We start from the raw sequence: 17,380 nt of genomic DNA, 5'->3' as shown, positions 1-17,380 counted from the left end.
GATGTAGCTGGCAATGAACTTGTCCTGCCAAGGCTTTGTTGGACTCTGTCAAATTACTCTCAAACCTAATTTGTCCATTTACACTTGCATCAACTCCTCGTCAACACTTGGCATGGTCAAAATTTTGAATTTTTGCCAGGCCAGTGGGTTGTCATCCTGCTTCCTGGAGGTGGAAACAGGCTCAGAGAGAGCAGGAACACAAGGAGCTGGGAGGTGGACCCTTCCATCCTGACTACAAAGACCCAGTCTTTGTCTAGTTTGAGGAGCAAATTCAAAGATTCCACAAATTAAGGATTCTCAGGTTCTAAGAGATAAGGGATGGGGGCTGAGGAGGGAAGTAGGGTGTGACGGAGGCCTCAGATCTCATCCTAAGTGTTCTGCCTCTCCTTCTACCTCACTTTTTGAGAATTCAGTGAGAAAATGTAAAGCCTGACACACAGGGCTTGACAGAGAGTGTTTAATAAATGTTTTGTTGTTGCTCAGTCGCTCAGTGGTTTCTGACTCTTTGCAATCCCGTGGACTGCAGCACGCCAGGCTTCCTTGTCCTTCACCATCTCCCGGAGCTTGCTCAAATTCATGTCCATTGAGTCAGTGATGCCATCCAACCATCTCATCCTCTGTCACCCCCTTCTCCTCTTGCCTTCACTCCTTCCCAGCATCAGGGTCTTTTCTAATGAGTCGGCTCTTCACATCAGGTGGCCAAAGTATTGGAGCTTCAGCTTCAGCATCAGTTCTTCCAGTGAATTTTCAGGGTTGATTTCCTTTAGGACTGACTGGTTTGATCTATCATTATTATTATTACTATTATTCTCTGATTAGAAATTCTCTGTGCTGTGTGCTTAATCGCTTCAGTCGTGTCCGACTCTTTGCGACCCCATGGACTGTAGCCCTCCAGGCTCCTCTGTCCATGGGGATTCTCCAGGCAAGAATACTGGAGTGGGTTTCCATGCCCTCCTCCAAGGGGATCTTCCCAACTCAGGGACAGAACCCAGGTCTCCCGCACTGCAGGTAGATTCTTTACCGTCTGAGCCAGCAGGGAAGAAATTCTCTAGGTAGGGGCATATTTGTCATCAGAACTAGGCCTCTCCTGGCCGGGGCGTGGCCAGGAAGCCAGGGGGCGTGGCCGGATGCCAAGAGGGACGGAGGGACGGTCTGACCCACCAGGGCCCCGCGCAAAGGCCCAGCGCGCAGCCCTGGCTGGGTAGCTGCTATAGGCGAAGCAGGTTGGGGAGAAAACCGCGTCTCTCCATCCCTGCTCTGAGCAGCTGCTGCATTCATGAGTCCCATCTTCCGGCCTCATCCCCTGGGGACCCAGAAGCCTCCCCCCCCTTTGGAAATCTGGGTGTCGCAATTCCAGCCTGATTTCTCTCAGGCCCCTGCTTATTATGTCACCAGATTCCTGCTCCCTCAGACACCCTCCTCCCAACTCCTGCTCTTAGCGGACCCACGGGTCTGGGCACGCGGTATTCCTTCTCCGGGACAGAAAGGTCGCACTATTTCCCTAACGTTTCCTCCTAGAAGGTTCAGCTCTAACCTTTAATTCCATGCCACGACCAATGACCCAAACTTTGACCCACGACCCAGGAAAGCTACCTTCCAACACAACTCTCCTTCACGGTCTGGGTAGCTAAACTCCCAGCCCCACCCTCGCCTCCAGCAGAAGTCCTAGATTTCCCCCAACCCCTCCTCCTTGGGACCCAGGCTCCCACCCCTCCCCAGAAAGGGCTCAGGCATCGGACCTGCGATTCCCACCCGCCCAGGAAGTCCTATCGCCACCCACCAAAGCCACCCCATCTGGCTTTCCTTTGGGGATCGGACGTGAGAAACCTCATCTCTAAGGAACCCAGGTGCCAGAGTCCCCAGCCCCCGCCCCCTTGGGGCACACGAGTACCGGCAGTCACCTCCCCCGGTTCTCCAGGGGCCGCCCTCACCTCTCCCGCCCCGTCCCGCCCCTACCTGGGGCTGGGCGGTGCCAGGCCTTTATCTGCGCGCCCCCGTCCCTCCTCCGGCGTCAGAGGGACCCATGGCTGCGGCGGCCCTGCGGGGACGACAGTGGGGAGAATCCCGCTCGTTCGGCCGCGCGGTGAGGCTGCTGCAGCGCCTGGAAGAACAATGCGGGGACCCCCGGCTCTCCTCGAGTCCCCCCTCCCTTCGGGACCTGCTGCCTCGCACGGCGCAGCTGCTGCGCCAGGTGGCGCAAGCCCGGAGGGAGGCCGGCAGAGGCGTCCCCGAGGGTCCCGGGGGGGCGTGGGACTTTCTGGTGGTCTATCTGGCTAACCTGGAGGCCAAGAGCAGGCAGGTGGCGGCGCTGCTGCCACCCCAGGGCCGAAAGATTGCCAACGACGAGCTCTTCCGGGAGGGCTCCAGATTCAGGTGAGCTCTTGCGCCAGGACAAAGGTTGAGATCGCCGGTGGGGCTCCCGTCAGGCTCCGAGCATCCTCCTTCCTCCGACCCGGGAGTCCCGATCGCAAGCCCGTCTCCGTGAAAGAACCTGGGAAACTAGGCCTCCTAGGTTTTTTTCCTTCTTTGGGCATTGAGACCCTGAGCTCACCATGTCCCCTTCTTTCTTGGCTCAGAAGCGGGCTGCTCGCCCCGAGTAGACACACATTCCCGAATGTGGGGACGCCTGGAAGCTTCCTGCAAGAGGAGCACTGGAGAAAGTGCTCTGAAGCCCCCATCACCAACCCTGCCTGGGACACTCTCAGAGCCTGTCTTTAGTTCCTTGGGTGGCTAGCTCAGGATCTAAGGCTTCTTTTTTTTTTCTTTTTGTCTGCAGGCTGCCTGCTCTGGTTCTGAATTTCCGAGAAAGGGCTGTTGAGTGACAGGGGCAGAGTTTTGAGGCCTAGAGCCCAGAACAAGGCTTGGAACAGTAGCTCTCAAACCCAACAGGCCCCCAAGCCCTTTCTTTAGAGCAAATATTTTGTGGTGTCTCTTTAAATCTATCCTGAAATGACATACACCGGGTGAACAACCTACCTACTCATAATTCTTTTTAAAAAATCACTGTAATGCTCAAATTGTATTATAAAGGAATGATCAAAGGAATGTTCTTTATAATAAAATTATTTATATTTGGAATGAAAATGCCCAGGCACTGTTACAGTTACTCTGGAAGGCAGAATTGACTAGTTCTTGTACACTTGTACCTGGGGGAAAAAATCATCCATTTCTGAACGAAACAGACTTCCCTTGACACATAGGATAGTGAATTTCTGTAAAATTCAGAATCGATTTTCAATGTGCAATAAATGCTTATGTAGGGTTAGGACTCTGTTTTCACTGCAGAGCCAGGATTTGATCTCTGGTCAGGGACCTAAGACCACAAGCCAAGGGGCCCTGCAAAAAAAGAAAAGAAAAGAAAAGCTTATGTAAAATGCAATTGGACTCTAAGCTCAGATCACTGTAACCAGATTTTCCCAGATTTTCCATCTTCACGAATGTCTGATGGGACATTGGAAAGTGGAGTAGGGGGTGGGTAAATCTTACTGGAGGGGATGGTGCCCCACAATCTAGCCTCAAGCAAATTTCTAGAAGCTCCTTAGAAGGGTAATATAACTCCACTGAGCACTACTGTTCTAGATTCAGTAGGTTCTAGAAACTAGGAAGCTTAGGGACTCAGAGAGTGGCTCAGTGGATTTTCTAGAGTCAGGGGGTCCTAGCAACTCTTTGATGGAGATTCTAGACCAGGACTTTCCACAAAAATTTAATGGAAGCCACATATGTAGTTTTTCATTTTCCAGTAGACATATTACAAAAAGTTTTTTAGGCAGGTGAAATGAATTTCAGAAACTTTAAAAAATTCGTTATATCCAAAATATTATGAGCTCAACTTATAATCAATAAATATAAGGTGATGCTTAATGTGATAACTCACATTCTTTTTTTTTTTCCTTTTGCACTAGTGAAAGTCACTCAGTCTTGTCCAACTCTTTGTGACCTCATGGACTATATGGTTCATGGAATTCTCCAGGCCAGAATACTGGAGTGGGTAGCCTTTCCCTTCTCCAGGGGATCTTCCCAACCCAGGGATCAAACCCAGGTCTCCCACATTGCAGGCAGATTCTTTACCAGCTAAGCTACCAGGGAAAGGATATCCACTCCACTATTCTGCCCTAGAGAATTCCATAGACTGTATAATCCATGGGGTGGAAAAGAGTCGGACATGACAGAGTGACTTTCACTTTCATTTTTGCACCAAGTTTCTGAAACCTAGTGTGTATTTCACATTTAGAACACATTTCAAGTTGGACCAGTCACATGTGAATAGTGACTGCTTTACAGACTGTGGGAAGGGAGGGTGCTTAGAAACTATCGACAGTTTCCCTATAAAAGGCATCAAGAATCCAACAGACCTGGAGGCTATTAATATAAAATAATAAGAACAGTAACTAATTAACATGCCCTGAATGCTGACTGTATACCAGGTTGTGCCTGGCATCTTATATGCTCATAAGATGGGTAAGAATCCTCATTGCGCACCACCCCCTACCCTACCATGAGGCAGGGGCTGTACCCATTTCACAGCTGAGGAAACTGAGGCTTGAAGAGGAAAAAAGGAACTTGCCAAAAATCACAGAGCTAAGTGTCAGAGCTATCCTCTGCTGCTCCCCACATCCTGGGTGGTTCCTCAGGGAGGCAGTGAGCAGGAGGAAGCCCAGGGGTCCACCATCCAGGGCTGCCTAAACCAACAGGGAGTCTCTGAGCTCAGACTGCCCTAAATGGCCCCAGCCCCAGTGCTCCCCACATCTGACTAGGCAAGGCTTCAGGCAGAGGCTGGGATTCATTTGCTAGGGGATGCCTCAGATATGAGGCAGTACCTCCCTTTCCTTCACAGATGGGGAAAGAGAGGTTCCCAGAGGGGACACATCAGGACTGTAACAGGTGGTCTCAGAACCGACTTTTATCGTGCATTAACATTTTAGAGGCTGGGGGCCTCATCCCTGCGGGTGTTCCCCACACAGCGTGGAAGGGTCAGTGGGGGTCCCAAGGTCAAATCCAAGTCCTCAGAGCTCATCCCCGCAGGCGGCAGCTGGCCAAGCTGGCCCTCATCTTCAGCTACATGCACGCGGAGCTGGACGCGCTCTTCCCTGGGGGCAAGTACTGCGGACACACGTACCAGCTCACCAAGGCCTCCGCCCACACTTTCTGGAGGGAGTACTGCGGAACCCGGTGAGTGAGGGCCCAGCCCAGGACCCCTCAGTGGCTAGAGCCCCATCCTGCCCCTGACCAGGGGCCCAGGAATTCAGGCCCTCAGGCCCCCTCCTCCCTCAGACCCAGGAGTCAGACCCTCAGCCCTTCCTCCCTCAGACCCAGGGGTCCAGCCCTGCTCCTTCCCAGGAGTACTCCCATGCTAGGCTCCCAGAGGCTTCATGTGCATCCCCCACCCTACCCCCATCTAGATGTGTGCTGCCCTGGGCTGAGTTTGAGGCGATTTTAGGCATCTGCCACCCAGTGGAGCCAGGTTCCACAGCCCTGGCCTTGCGCTCCACCATCGACCTCACCTGCAGCGGCCACGTGTCCATCTTCGAGTTTGACATCTTCACCAGGCTCTTCCAGGTCAGGGAAGGCCAGGGTTTGAAGCCCAGGCTTGTGGGTCCTGGGGGAGGAGAGGTTGGGAGCCCAGACTCCTGGGTCTGTGGGAGGGAGGGCTGGGGGCCTGGACTCCTGAGTCCTGGAGGTGGAAGGGCCTGGAATCTTCTATGTCAAAGATATTCCTGAGGCCCACGGTGGGTGTGAGTGAGGCGTCTGTGTTCTTGGACCCCGGGAGGCACTAGGAGCGTGGACAGCTTCCTCAGCGCCTCCCTGACCTCAGCGCCGCCCCACCCTAGCCGTGGCCAACACTCCTCAAGAACTGGCAGCTTCTGGCAGTCAACCACCCGGGTTACATGGCCTTCCTCACATACGAAGAGGTCCGAGCCCGTCTGCAGACTTTCAGAGACAAGCCAGGCAGGTAAAAAGGCCAGGCCTCGTGAGGAGGAGGCTACGGGGCTTGCAGGGTCTGGATCCTGGGCTGGGGTGTCTGGGTGACCCAGACATCCTTCAGAAAGTAAGAACTGAAGGGCCGTGGTACATGGGACCCAAGAGAGTCAAGAACTCAGAGGAAGAATGCTGAGTGCCCCTGCAACCTAGGTTGTCCTGGGACCACCTAAACCCACCCACAGTCCAGCAGCTAAAGGGACAATACCCCTGGTCCAGCAAGGGGACCCAAAAATCTTGCCCTGGGATACGATCTGTTTCTCATAGGTTAGAACCCATGCATCTGTTAAATATTTTGAATATGACCTCCCACCTGCTGGGAAACCAGACACCTGAGTCCTTAAAGTATTTCAAGCCAGGAGTTTTGAGCCATTGGATCCCTCTAGAGGGCTAAAAATTGAGGGACTGAGCTACCTGAAACACCAAGAGGTTAAAGGAATGGATGTCAGATTCCTGAGTCTTTGCAGGGCAGAGGTGCGGGACCCTCAAGATGGTATGTTAGCACTTTTCCAGTTACACTTGAGACTGGTGTAAAGGGAAAGAAAAAGTAATTAATTAATGGCCATAATTGAAAAGACCAGGCATGGGTTTCAGGAACAGCTGGATCCAGGAGCTCAAGTGCTGTTGTCAGAAATCAGTTCCTGTTCCTCCCCAGCTTTCCTCTGTGCTAGCCTCATTCTCAGACAGTCTTTCCTTGTGGTGGCAAATGCTTTCTAGAAGCCACGCCTGTACACCCTACCAGCTTAGCAGCCCCTATAGAAACGGGGTGCCTTGCTCCTATTACTTCCAGCAAAAGTCCCAGCGTTGTCTAAACCCAGTGATGGTGGAGGAGCAACCTAGCAGGTGAACACCCCCAGACATTCCCTACAGTGGTGGACAGGGACTTAGTGCCTCTTTTGCCTAAAAGATAGGAAGTTTATGAGGGAGCAAGAATTTAGACACCTGGATCCTCAACAGGGTGAGGGGCTAGGAGGTTCCAGAGGGTCAGCGGTGACCACTCCCTCCCCCATCCCTTCCTACCCCTTCCTCCAGCTACATCTTCCGGCCCAGTTGCACTCGCCCGGGGAAGTGGGCCATCGGATACGTGAGCTCAGACGGCAGCATCTTACAGACCATCCCTCTCAACAAACCCCTCTTCCAGGTGCTCCTGGAAGGACGGAAGGAAGGCTTGTGAGTCACCATCCTAGGAGGGATGACCACGTCTGAGAGCACAGGGTTCACAGACAGACAACATGCATTTGACAACATAAAATTGCAATACTATAGTGTTCCAGCAGGTGGCAGGCAAAGGTGCAGGAAGGGACGTCTTTCCAGTTCCCACACAGCTGCCATGTTGAGCTACTAGCAGGTCTAGGAGGAGTGTGTGGGAGCTGGACACAACCCCAGTGGTCCCCTTCCTTGAACTTGCACTCAAGGCTTTTGCTTCTAGATATCCATGTCCTGTTCTAGAATCTAGACTGTGAGAGCAGAAGGAGAACTGAGCAAAAAGCTAGACTGGGGTTTTCAGTCTGTAATCTTGGCCACCCCAGGGCCCCTCTTTCAGAATCTGACTTGTGTGGGACAGGAGGGGTGAAAAAGGTAAACAAGGTTCCTGAGTCTCACCTTGGAGGTTTAACCAGAGCCTCTTTAGCTAGCAGTAATATCTATATGATATGCTGAGATAGATAACGGATAGATATATGATAGATGGATACATAGATGATAGATAGATAGATAGGAAGAAAGAATAGATGAACAGATAGATTAGATAGGCAGCTAGCTAGGTAGGTAGGTAGATGCATGGATGATGTTGGATAGATAGATAGAATGGATGAATGTATAGATAGATATAGGGAGATAGGTAGGTAGGTAGATAGATAAAATGGAGGATAGGTAGATTAGATAGGTAGCTAGATAAGTAGATGGATGGATGGATGGATAGACAGGTAGACATGCAGTTGTGTGTGTGCTAAGTCGATTCAGTCATGTCTGACTCTTTGTGACCCCATGGACTGTAGCCCACCAGGCTTCTCTGTCCATGGAATTCTCCAGGCAAGAATACTGGAGTGGGTTGCCATTCCCTCCTCCAGGGGATCTTCCTGACCCACAGATCGAACCCACATCTCCTGTATCTTCTGCATGGCAGGCGGATTCTTTACCACTGAGCCACCGGGGAAGCCCATATTTCTGTTTAAAGACACCTAATTTAATATCTTTCGTTGATACATTCGCTTTGAACTTGTGGCCAGCAGCACATAACTCCCGCCTGAACGAAGCTCATCTCCCACACGTATTTTCTCCATAAGGCACATCACAGCCTTCCTACGCTTAGGACACTAGACGGCACTTCAGCACTCTGCCTAGGGGTGTTGACACCAGTGCAGTCACCAAGACAGAGCACTAAAATGGGGCACTACTCAGACTGGGAAAAGAACACGTTTATAATATGAGAGCTGAAAGGAAAAGGCCAAATGCTGCCCAGTTCATTCTCAGCTAGGAGCAGGCCCGGCTGTGAATGACCGTGAAAGTGCCGCAGGGAGTATTGATTTTGAGGTTCCAAATACAGTTTAGCAAGTAGGCAAGTCTGCACATACAAAATCCACAAGTAATGAAGATCTACCGGGTATGTGTGTGTGTGTATTTATGTATGTATGTGTGCTCAGTCGCTCATCTGACTCTTTTCGACCCCATGGACTGCAGCACACCAGGCTTCCCTGGCATGCTATATACCTTATGCTATATACTATAAGGTATTGAGTTCCAGGTCAGATTTCAGTGGAGGATTCCAGAGTTAAAATAAATGTGAACCCCATCCATCTGGTTTAACCCCTCTGATCTATGTACATGAGTGCATGCACGCACACACACACACAATTCTAGAAAAGGACACGTCAAGAGAGAGGTGGGGACGGGACACCAAGCTCTTTCTACCTCACAGTGAGACAGTTCTCTGGGTCTTCAAACACTGATCCTAGCAGTTCCTCTCTCACTGGGTGTTTGTGTGTGGGGACTGAGTCCTCTGTGTTTTCTAAGCACTGTCTTACTTGATCCTCATCACCCATCTTTAGCCTATGATTACATCCATTTTACAGAAGAGAAAACTGAGGCCGGTGAGGTAGAGTTGCCCAGTACTGATCACTTATGACTTGGGTGGGAGACTCAGGGTGTGCAGAGCCTTCTTCTGGGCTGTCCTGGAGCCAGTCTCTCAGACCTGGCCCACAGCATGACTGTGTGGCCTCAGGCATCGCCCTTCTCATTCAGAGACCCAGTCACCCTCTGTGAAGTGAAAACAGTGTAGACAGACCAGGAGGTCCTTCCAGCCCTGTGGGCCTAAGACTGTAGGATCTGGTCACTCGTGCAATCTGTGACAAAGATGCTATTATGGGGACTTCCCTGGTGGTCCAGTGGATAAAACTCTGTACTCTCAATGCAGGGGGTCCAGGTTTGATCCCTGGTTGGAGAACTAGATCTTGCACGCTGCAACTAAGACACAGCACAGCCAAATAACTTTTAAAAAGAAAGGTGATGGGTGAGCTGTGAAGGAAGATGGTTTTGCAGTTTTAGGGGGGAAAAAAAAGATGATTTTACGCTGGGGCCTGAAGACTCTAGGATGAGTGAAGTTCTGGAAGGGCTGGGCCTGAGGTTTGATGCTTCCTGGTTCTCATTCATCTGGGGTTTCCAGAGCTGGAGTCCTTCTATGGGGGTCTGAGGGGACACAGTTTGCCCAAGTCCCCATTTGAGGAGAAGGGAGGGAAATATCCCCAGGCTGGCCATGTATTTGGGACAGCCGCTCCGGGGTGGGGTGGGGGCGCTGGATGGCCCCCCGCTCCGTACCACCTCCTCCCTTCCCCCAGCTACCTCTACCCGGATGGGAAGAACCAGAACCCGGACCTGACTGAACTCTGCCAGATGGAACCGCATCAGCGCATCCACGTGTCGGAGGTGAGGCCCACCCCCAACCCCAGCTCACCTGCCCCCTACCCACACTGCACCGCTGCTCAGGGATCCTCTGCCCTGAGTCAGGCCCCGGACACCCAGAAGCCTTCAGGTTTTGTGCTGGCTTGGTGGCCATGTAACCTGGGGTAAATTGCTTGACCTCTCTGTCCCTTCTCTGGAAAACACAGCCCCTCCTGCCTCTTACCCAGGGGCTTTCCTGGTAATGAAGCCAGGAAATTATACTGCTGAGAGCATCAGGGCAGCTAATGCACTTTGTGCATTCACCAGCGGCAGCTTTTAGTCTTCCAACCATCCCAAGGGGTGAGAGAAATGACAAACAAAATTTTGAGTAGAAGTGTATCCCATGTAGGGACTTCCCTGGCAGTCCAGTGGCTAAGACCCTGCACTTCCACTGCAGGGGGACGCAGGTTGGATCCCTGGTCAGGGAACTAAGATCCCACATGCCATGCAGTGCAGTCAAAAATTTTTAAAAATTAAAAAAAAATTTAAGGTATATCCATGCGATATTTGGGACACACTTAGATTTCAAAATGTATTCACTGTTCATCAGAAAATCAAATTTAACAGGGCATCCTGTATGTTTATTGGCTGAATCTGGCAACCCTGAGTGTAGACCAGCCCCAGAGAACAAATCTGATAACAAAAGCACATGTAGGAGGCAGCTGGACACACAGCCTTGAACCTGGGAGAGGGTTCAAGGCTGGTGCTGAGGTTTGGGACTCACTCCCAGTGGCCCGACTTGCCTGCCCGCGGCTGACAGCACCCCTGCTTCCGGTGGTCCCCTTCTCACCTGACAGGAGCAGCTGCAGCTGTACTGGGCCATGGACTCCACGTTTGAGCTCTGCAAGATCTGTGCTGAGAGCAACAAGGACGTGAAGATAGAGCCCTGCGGGCACCTGCTCTGTAGCCGCTGCCTGGCTGCCTGGCTGGTGGGTCTGACCCCGCCCCGCCTTCCCGCCCCGTCTCCCACCCCTTTCCTCCAATAGAGCATCTCCCCTGAAGGTAGGAGGAGAAGGGGACGACAGAAGATGAGATGGTTGGATGGCATCACCGACTTAATGGACATGAGTTTGAGCAAGCTCCAGGAGTTGGTGATGATGGACAGGGAAGCCTGGCGTGCTGCAATCCATGGGGTGGCAAAGAGTCGGACACGACTGAGTGACTGAACTGAGAGCATCTCCCACATGCCTCATCGACCACATGGGGAAACTGAGGCCCAGGAAGAGCAGAGGCTTGCTCCATCTATGCCTCTGTCTTTCTCGCTCTACACTTGTCACCTCTGCTTCTCCGTCTCCAGTTACATTATTCATGGAAAATTCTGCATTGGCCCCGGTGGGAGACAGTGGTGTCTGCCGGACTGGCCACAGTTAACATGCCCCGGGCATTTTGAGCCTGTAGCAGTCCCTCGCTGGGTGATCTGGACCAGTGGCTTTACCTCTCTGGGCCTTATCTGCCTTCTCAGGGGAATGCGGCTGAGGCTAGTGACCTCCCAAGGGAGGATCCAGGCCTGAGGGTAAGAGGAGCCCCTGTGGAGTATAGGTGCCTAATACACAGCTTTTCCTTTGTGATGTAAGTGTTTGGCCTTAAGCTTTTGATTGAGGAGATTATCATAACAAAGACATCCCTCTTCCGGACTCAGCAACTAGCAAAACAACTAGATAAGGGAACCGCAGCCCTGAGCCTTGAAGTTTCCCTTGAGAAAGCCCTAGGTAACTGAACATGGAGTGTCCCGCTTCTTTTCCAGTCCCTGATTCTTCCTCTTCTGCTTTAAATTTGCCAGTCAACAGTGAACACCCGAAATCCTAGGCACCCCACTCCATCCCCAATAAAGGCAGAGCCCCAGGTCTGTCTCCTCTGCCCTCTACCTGCAACCTCCTCTACCCTCCAGGACCTGTGAGTAGTAAGTCTTGTTCTTCAAAGTTCCCTGATGGTTGATGCTGAGATGCGCCCGGCAGTCATAAGAACCAAAGGGCCGGTCCAGCCACAACACTGGCCCCGGTGGTGGTGGCAGGGGGTGTCTCTGGGGATCCCCCACAATGAATATGTACAGGCCAGGCAAGTGTCTCAGGCATTCCTTTTGTTGCTCAGTCGCTCAGTTGTGTCCGACTCTTTGTGACCCCATGGACTGCAGCACACCAGCCTTCCCTGCCTTTCACCATGTCCTGGAGCTTGCTCAAACTCATATCCATTTGATAGAGTCGGTGATGCTATTTAACCGTCTCATCCTCTGTCACCCCCTTCTCCTCCTGCTCTCAATTTTCCCCAGCATCAGGGTCGTTTCCAATGAGTCAGCTCTTAGCATCAGGTAGCCAAAGTATTGGAGCTTCAGCATCAGTCCTTCCAATGAGTATTCAGGGTTGATCTCCATTAGGTTTGACTGGTCTGATTTCCTTGCAGTCCAAAGGACTCTTAGGAGTCTTCCCCAGGCATTCCTACCCCATAGCATCTCTACCACGAGGCTGAGACCCACATAGCACCCTGTCTTCCCTGGGCTCCTCCTGACCTCAGGCAGCCCCTCCTTCCCATCCTACATCTCTCTCTGTCCATCTTTCTCTCTTCCTCCTCTCTCTCCCTCCGTTTCACTCCCTCTGTCCTCCCCACATCACTCGGTGGGGGATAAAGGCCCCTGTCGTCCCAGGGGACGTGGTGGGAACAGGGAGACACTGACCCTTTCCCTCTCCACTTCCCCCAGAGCTCAGACAGCCAGACCTGCCCCTTCTGCCGCTGCGAGATCAAGGGCCAAGAGGCTGTGAGAATCCATCAGTTCCAAGTCAGCACCACTGTGGAGGACTCAGAGGACAGCAGTGATGAAGAGGAGCTGGAACAGGTAAGCAGGGCCAGGCAGGAGCTGGAACGGGAATCCTTAGGGTCTGAGGGAGGGGGGGCTGGAGGACTGGACTCCTGGGTCTGAGGGAGGAGGGGCTGGGGGCCTGGACACTGGGTCTGAGGCAGAGGGAGCTGGTGACAGGATTCTGGGGTCCCAAGGACACAGACTTTCGCCTCCCCTAGGGTTTGGGGCTATGACTTTCTCTAGTATAACCCTCCCGAGGGTAGGACTTTGTCTCATTCTCCATTCTACCTCCAAAGCCTACAAAGTGCCTGAATGCTGGGCCTCCTGGCAAGGGGCACATGTAGGTGAGCAGAAAGTGATGGCTCACATGCCCTCCCCACCCTCTGTCTCCCTTAGATGGCCCCTTCAGCTCCTCCCCTGCCCCCTCGGCTGGATCTGTGCTCCAAGAACCCCAGCAGCAGAGGCCAGCTGAAGGTGATGAGTGGGGCACTTGTCTGGGGTGGGCAGGTGGCTTCCGTTCACCCCTGGGGTCCCCAGTCTGGCCAGATGCCTAGGGGTGCAGGCCAGGCACCCATTCTTTGCACCCATTTACAGATGCCATCTGACATCCATACCTCTGTGGCCTCTTCTCTTCTTCTCTCCCTTACTTACCCCACCTCACTGGCTTTCTGGCTCCTCTTGCAGCATCCCAGGCATGCCCTACCCCAGGGCCTTTGCACCAGCTGTTCCCTCTGCTTAGATCTCCTTTCCCAAGGCTCATTTTCCCATCCACTCTTTAGGGAGGCCTTCCCTGACCATCTATTGAAAATAACACCCCCATGGGGCTTCCCTGGATTTCCTTGGTGGCTCAGACAGTAAAGAATCTGCCTGCAATGAAGGAGACCTGGGTTCGATCCCTGAGTTGGGAAGATCCCCCAGAGAAGGAAATGGCTACCCACTCCAGTATTCTCGTCTGGAAAATCCCACAGACAGAGGAGCCTGGTGGGCTACAGTCCACAGGGTCAAAAAGAGCTGGACACAACGGAGGACTAACACTTTCACTTTCTGGGGCTTCCTTGGTGGTCCAGTGGTTAAGACTCCTAGCTTCCATTTCAGGGTGCACGGTTTCAATCTCTGGTCGGGGACGTTCCACATGCTATGAGGTGTGGCCAAAAAAGAAAATAGAGCCCCTCACCCCCACCCTCCCATCCCTCCAAGCCCCTGCCTGTCTGAATTCTCCTCGTCCTCTCACGAGGCTGGCAGAGCATATAATCCATTGTTTTCTGTCACCATCAGCAGGTTGTCATCTTCCCGAAGATTAGGACTTTGCCTCATTCTCTGTTATGTGAACTGTGCCTGACACATAGTAGGTGCTCAAGAAACAGACATTTGAATGAGCCAGTGGAATGAGTCTTCCCCATAGCCCTAGGAAGTCAAAAATGTTCCTCTCCTCATTTTCCAGAAGAAAAAAAACTCAGAGAGCAGACTGCACCTGCCCAAACACACAGCCTGAAAGAGGAGAATACCCTTAAAAAAAAATCTGTTTATTTTCTTAGCAAGCCCCCACTTTGCTTCCCCCCCCGCCCCCCCCGTACTCTTCACCGGAGCATTTTCCAAATCCCAGGCTTCCTGGAGTGGGGGCAGGGGGTAAGAGGAGGTCTCTGTTAGATTTCAGGCTGAATACACACCAGATCCAATCGATACTGGGCAGTCTTCAAACAAACAGCTCAGGAAGTCCGGGAACATTATTCGACCACAGCAAACAGGAGAGCCAGCCGGGGAGCGGGGGCCGGGGACGGGGGGAGGCGGGTGGTGACACCAGCCAGGGAAGCTAAAAACAGATCTGGACCTGCAGCCAAAACCAAATGGAAACAGTGAGAGGCACTCAGCCGGCTCCCAGTGGACGATCAAAGGGACACAGGGCAATGGGCTCCTCTGACCAGATGGTCGCACCGTCACTGAGGCTGTACCCTCCGCCCAGCAGACTCTTTTCTCCTCTGCCCAGACCCTTCCCAGTTCAAATTCCAGTCAACTCTTCTTCCTTCATTGCTTAAAACATGCTGTAGGAGGGAGCCCCAGTGTGCTATTTCCCAGCAAGGTGACTGTCATAATGAGAACAGCTCATATATATGTGTGTAACTCTTGCTATAGGCCTGGGGCTACCTTTTTTGGGGGGGGGGTGGCCGGCCATGCCACGCAACTTGCGGGATCTTAGTTCCCTGACCAGGGATTGAACCCGTGCTCCCTGCAGGGGAAGTGCGAAGTCTTAACCACTGGACCACCAGGGAAGTTCCTGGCACTGTTTTGTTGTTGTTGTTGTTGTTTTGCTGTGCCAGGTCTTCTTTGCTTTGCGTGGGGTTTCTCTAGTTGCAGCCAGTGGGGGCTACTTGTTGTCATGGTGCCTGGGCTCATCATTGCAGTGGCTTCTCTAGCTGTGGCACACCGGCTTAGTTGCTCGGTGGCATGTGGGATCTTCCCAGGCCTGGGATCAAACCCTTGCCCCCTGCATTGGCAGGCCTATTCCTATCCACTGTGCCACCAGGGAAATCCCTCCCTGGTGCTGCTTTTTAATGCAGTCATTTAGTTGCCATGACAACCTGATAAGGTAGATGCTATTATGACCCCTATTACACAGAGGGGTACACTGAGGCTCCAAGACCTGAAGGCCACCCAGCTCAAGGATGTGAGAGTCAGGACTGGGAACCCAGGCCCCTGGCTTCAGACTCCAGAGTCCATCCTTGTTTTTCTTGTCTGTGAAATGGCCGTGATGCCAGTCCCTGCCATGTGGGTAGGATGAATCCCCTGACTGGGCATGCTCCCACACAATGCTGTTCTCCAGCAGAGAAATCCCCCTTCGGGGGTTGAAACAGTCATTCAAAGGGACCCAGGTACCTTGCTGTGGCCACTGGGGATCTCTCCCCTCCTCAGTGCCTACACGTGGAGTATATGGGGACATGCATGGCATGCACCCCATGGGTTGTGAGGAAGTCAGCAAGATTGGGCATTTGTAACCTGAATCAGATCCCCTCCCTCACCTTTCAGAAGCCCCCAAGACCTCAGGACTCCAAGAATTAAAGCTATCGTCCTCTCCATCAGCCCATAAGACCTGGGGATCGGACCCCTCCCCACCGCTCTGACCTCCCAGCGCAACCTCGACTCCTTTCCAGCATCAATGGACCCCTTATTGTTCTAACAAAGCCAGCAAGCCCACCACGCACTGCAACACTTCTGCTCACATCCTTCTTGCACTCAGACTTCTGCTCAATTTCCCCCTCCTCCAAGAGGCTTTCCCCAGTCACCCTCAGGTCTGATCACCACCCCCTCACCCCGTCCACTCTCAGGTCTTTGAAGGACACACAACTTTCTGGGATATTTCCTTGTTCATGCACTGATGACTCATGTTAATCCTCTTGCTTAATAGACTATTGGCTCCATGAGGACAGAGATTTTTGTCTGTCTAGTTCCTGCTGTCTCTTCAGAGCCCACAACAGTGGCTGACACACTGTAGCTACTCAGGAAATTTGTGGGATGGATGGATGAATAAACAAATGAATAGGTAGATTGCTGGGTAGATGGATGGATGGACAGTCAGACAGATGGATGGATGGGGGATAGAAGGGGGAATGGCTGGATGGCTGGATGGGTAGGTAAGCAGATGGGTGGATGGATGGACGAATGGACAGATGGATGGAAGGGTAGATGGATAGATGAATGGATGAATGGCTAGGTGAGCAGATGGGTGGATGGATGGATGGATGGATGGGTGGGTGTATGGATGGACAGGTGAATGGATGGGTGGATGTATGGATAGACAAACAAAAATTTTTTCTACTCAAGCCAGAGGTGTTAGGGGAACAAAACAGCATGGACTAGGGACAAGACCCTACCATGCTGCCCCCCACTCCCCACCCCTGCTCCTGCCATCACCATGTTACCCCTGGTCCAGGCCTGTGAGATGAAGTACTGCTGCAGCTTATCTGTGAGATTTCTTAATCTCCTCCCCTGCAGGCACCTCTGACCCTTCCCAGACTTCGAGACCCTCTTCCCTTGCCAAGATTCTGGACTGAGGCCTCAGCCCCATGGGAACTCACCTCCAGCCCCCAGGCCAGGGAGGGAGCCCGAGGGTAGGTGCAGAGGGCAGCTGGGGCCCAGGACTCCAGGGTCTGAGAGAAGGGGGGTGGGGGCCGAAGGGGAACGCTGGTGCTAGGAAATCAACACTGCCTTTAAACTCTTGCCATTGCAGAAACTCCTAAAGCGAAAGTCTCCCCTTCCATCTGCCCCTGAGGGATCCGTGAAGGCCTGGATGCCAGGTGAGGCCCCCTTCCCACCCAGGTTCCTGCCCTCAGCCTGGCCTTGCTCACCCCACCCCACCTTCCTATGATACTCTCTAAACCACCTCTCTTTCCGCCCCACAGGGCACCAAGATGTGCTGTGGCAAGGGAGCCCCAGGGGATGGAAGGGGTTTATGGTGCAAAATAAACTGCTGAGCCCAGTCTGTCCTCTGGTGTGTGGAGGAGTGTGGCAACCACTAGGGGGCAGCTTGGCGTAGGTGGCGGTGCCTGAGGCTTGATCCCCACCTGCTTAACCCAAGCGTCTGGAGTTCGAGAGTCAGGAGTGGGGGACCCAGCTCCTCTGGATCCAGGAATCTAGACACCCAGACCCCTCCCCTCTCAGACCCAGGAATCCCGCCCTCAGGAC

The 17,380-nt window shown here is 52.8% G+C and overlaps 1 protein-coding gene across 3 annotated transcripts; it reads left to right on the top strand.

The window, feature by feature from the left end:
- The first annotated feature begins 2,007 nt into the window (after nucleotides 1-2,007).
- CBLC (Cbl proto-oncogene C) lies at nucleotides 2,008-17,174 on the top strand. 3 transcript variants are annotated; one of them, XM_081507616.1, is made up of 12 exons: nucleotides 2,008-2,373; nucleotides 5,023-5,169; nucleotides 5,400-5,556; nucleotides 5,829-5,950; nucleotides 7,009-7,146; nucleotides 9,810-9,897; nucleotides 10,710-10,841; nucleotides 12,605-12,739; nucleotides 13,100-13,177; nucleotides 16,691-16,806; nucleotides 16,926-16,992; nucleotides 17,098-17,174. In XM_081507616.1, exons 1-11 carry the CDS (start codon nucleotides 2,024-2,026, stop codon nucleotides 16,933-16,935), a joined length of 1,473 nt encoding a protein of 490 aa, XP_081363742.1. In that variant the 5' UTR covers nucleotides 2,008-2,023; the 3' UTR covers nucleotides 16,936-16,992; nucleotides 17,098-17,174. The 3 variants fall into 3 exon arrangements, with proteins under 3 accessions (XP_081363742.1, XP_081363743.1, XP_081363744.1); XM_081507617.1 differs by having other exon boundaries at nucleotides 13,100-13,195; XM_081507618.1 differs by lacking the exon at nucleotides 13,100-13,177.
- The last annotated feature ends 206 nt before the right edge of the window (nucleotides 17,175-17,380 follow it).

This window comes from Giraffa tippelskirchi, chromosome 7, assembly GCF_054371585.1.
Source record: "Giraffa tippelskirchi isolate mGirTip1 chromosome 7, T2T-mGirTip1v1.2.pri, whole genome shotgun sequence".
Lineage (NCBI taxonomy): Eukaryota > Metazoa > Chordata > Mammalia > Artiodactyla > Giraffidae > Giraffa > Giraffa tippelskirchi.
The sequence above is the reverse complement of the archived record's forward strand: the minus strand, read 5'-3'. Positions and strand labels throughout refer to the sequence as shown.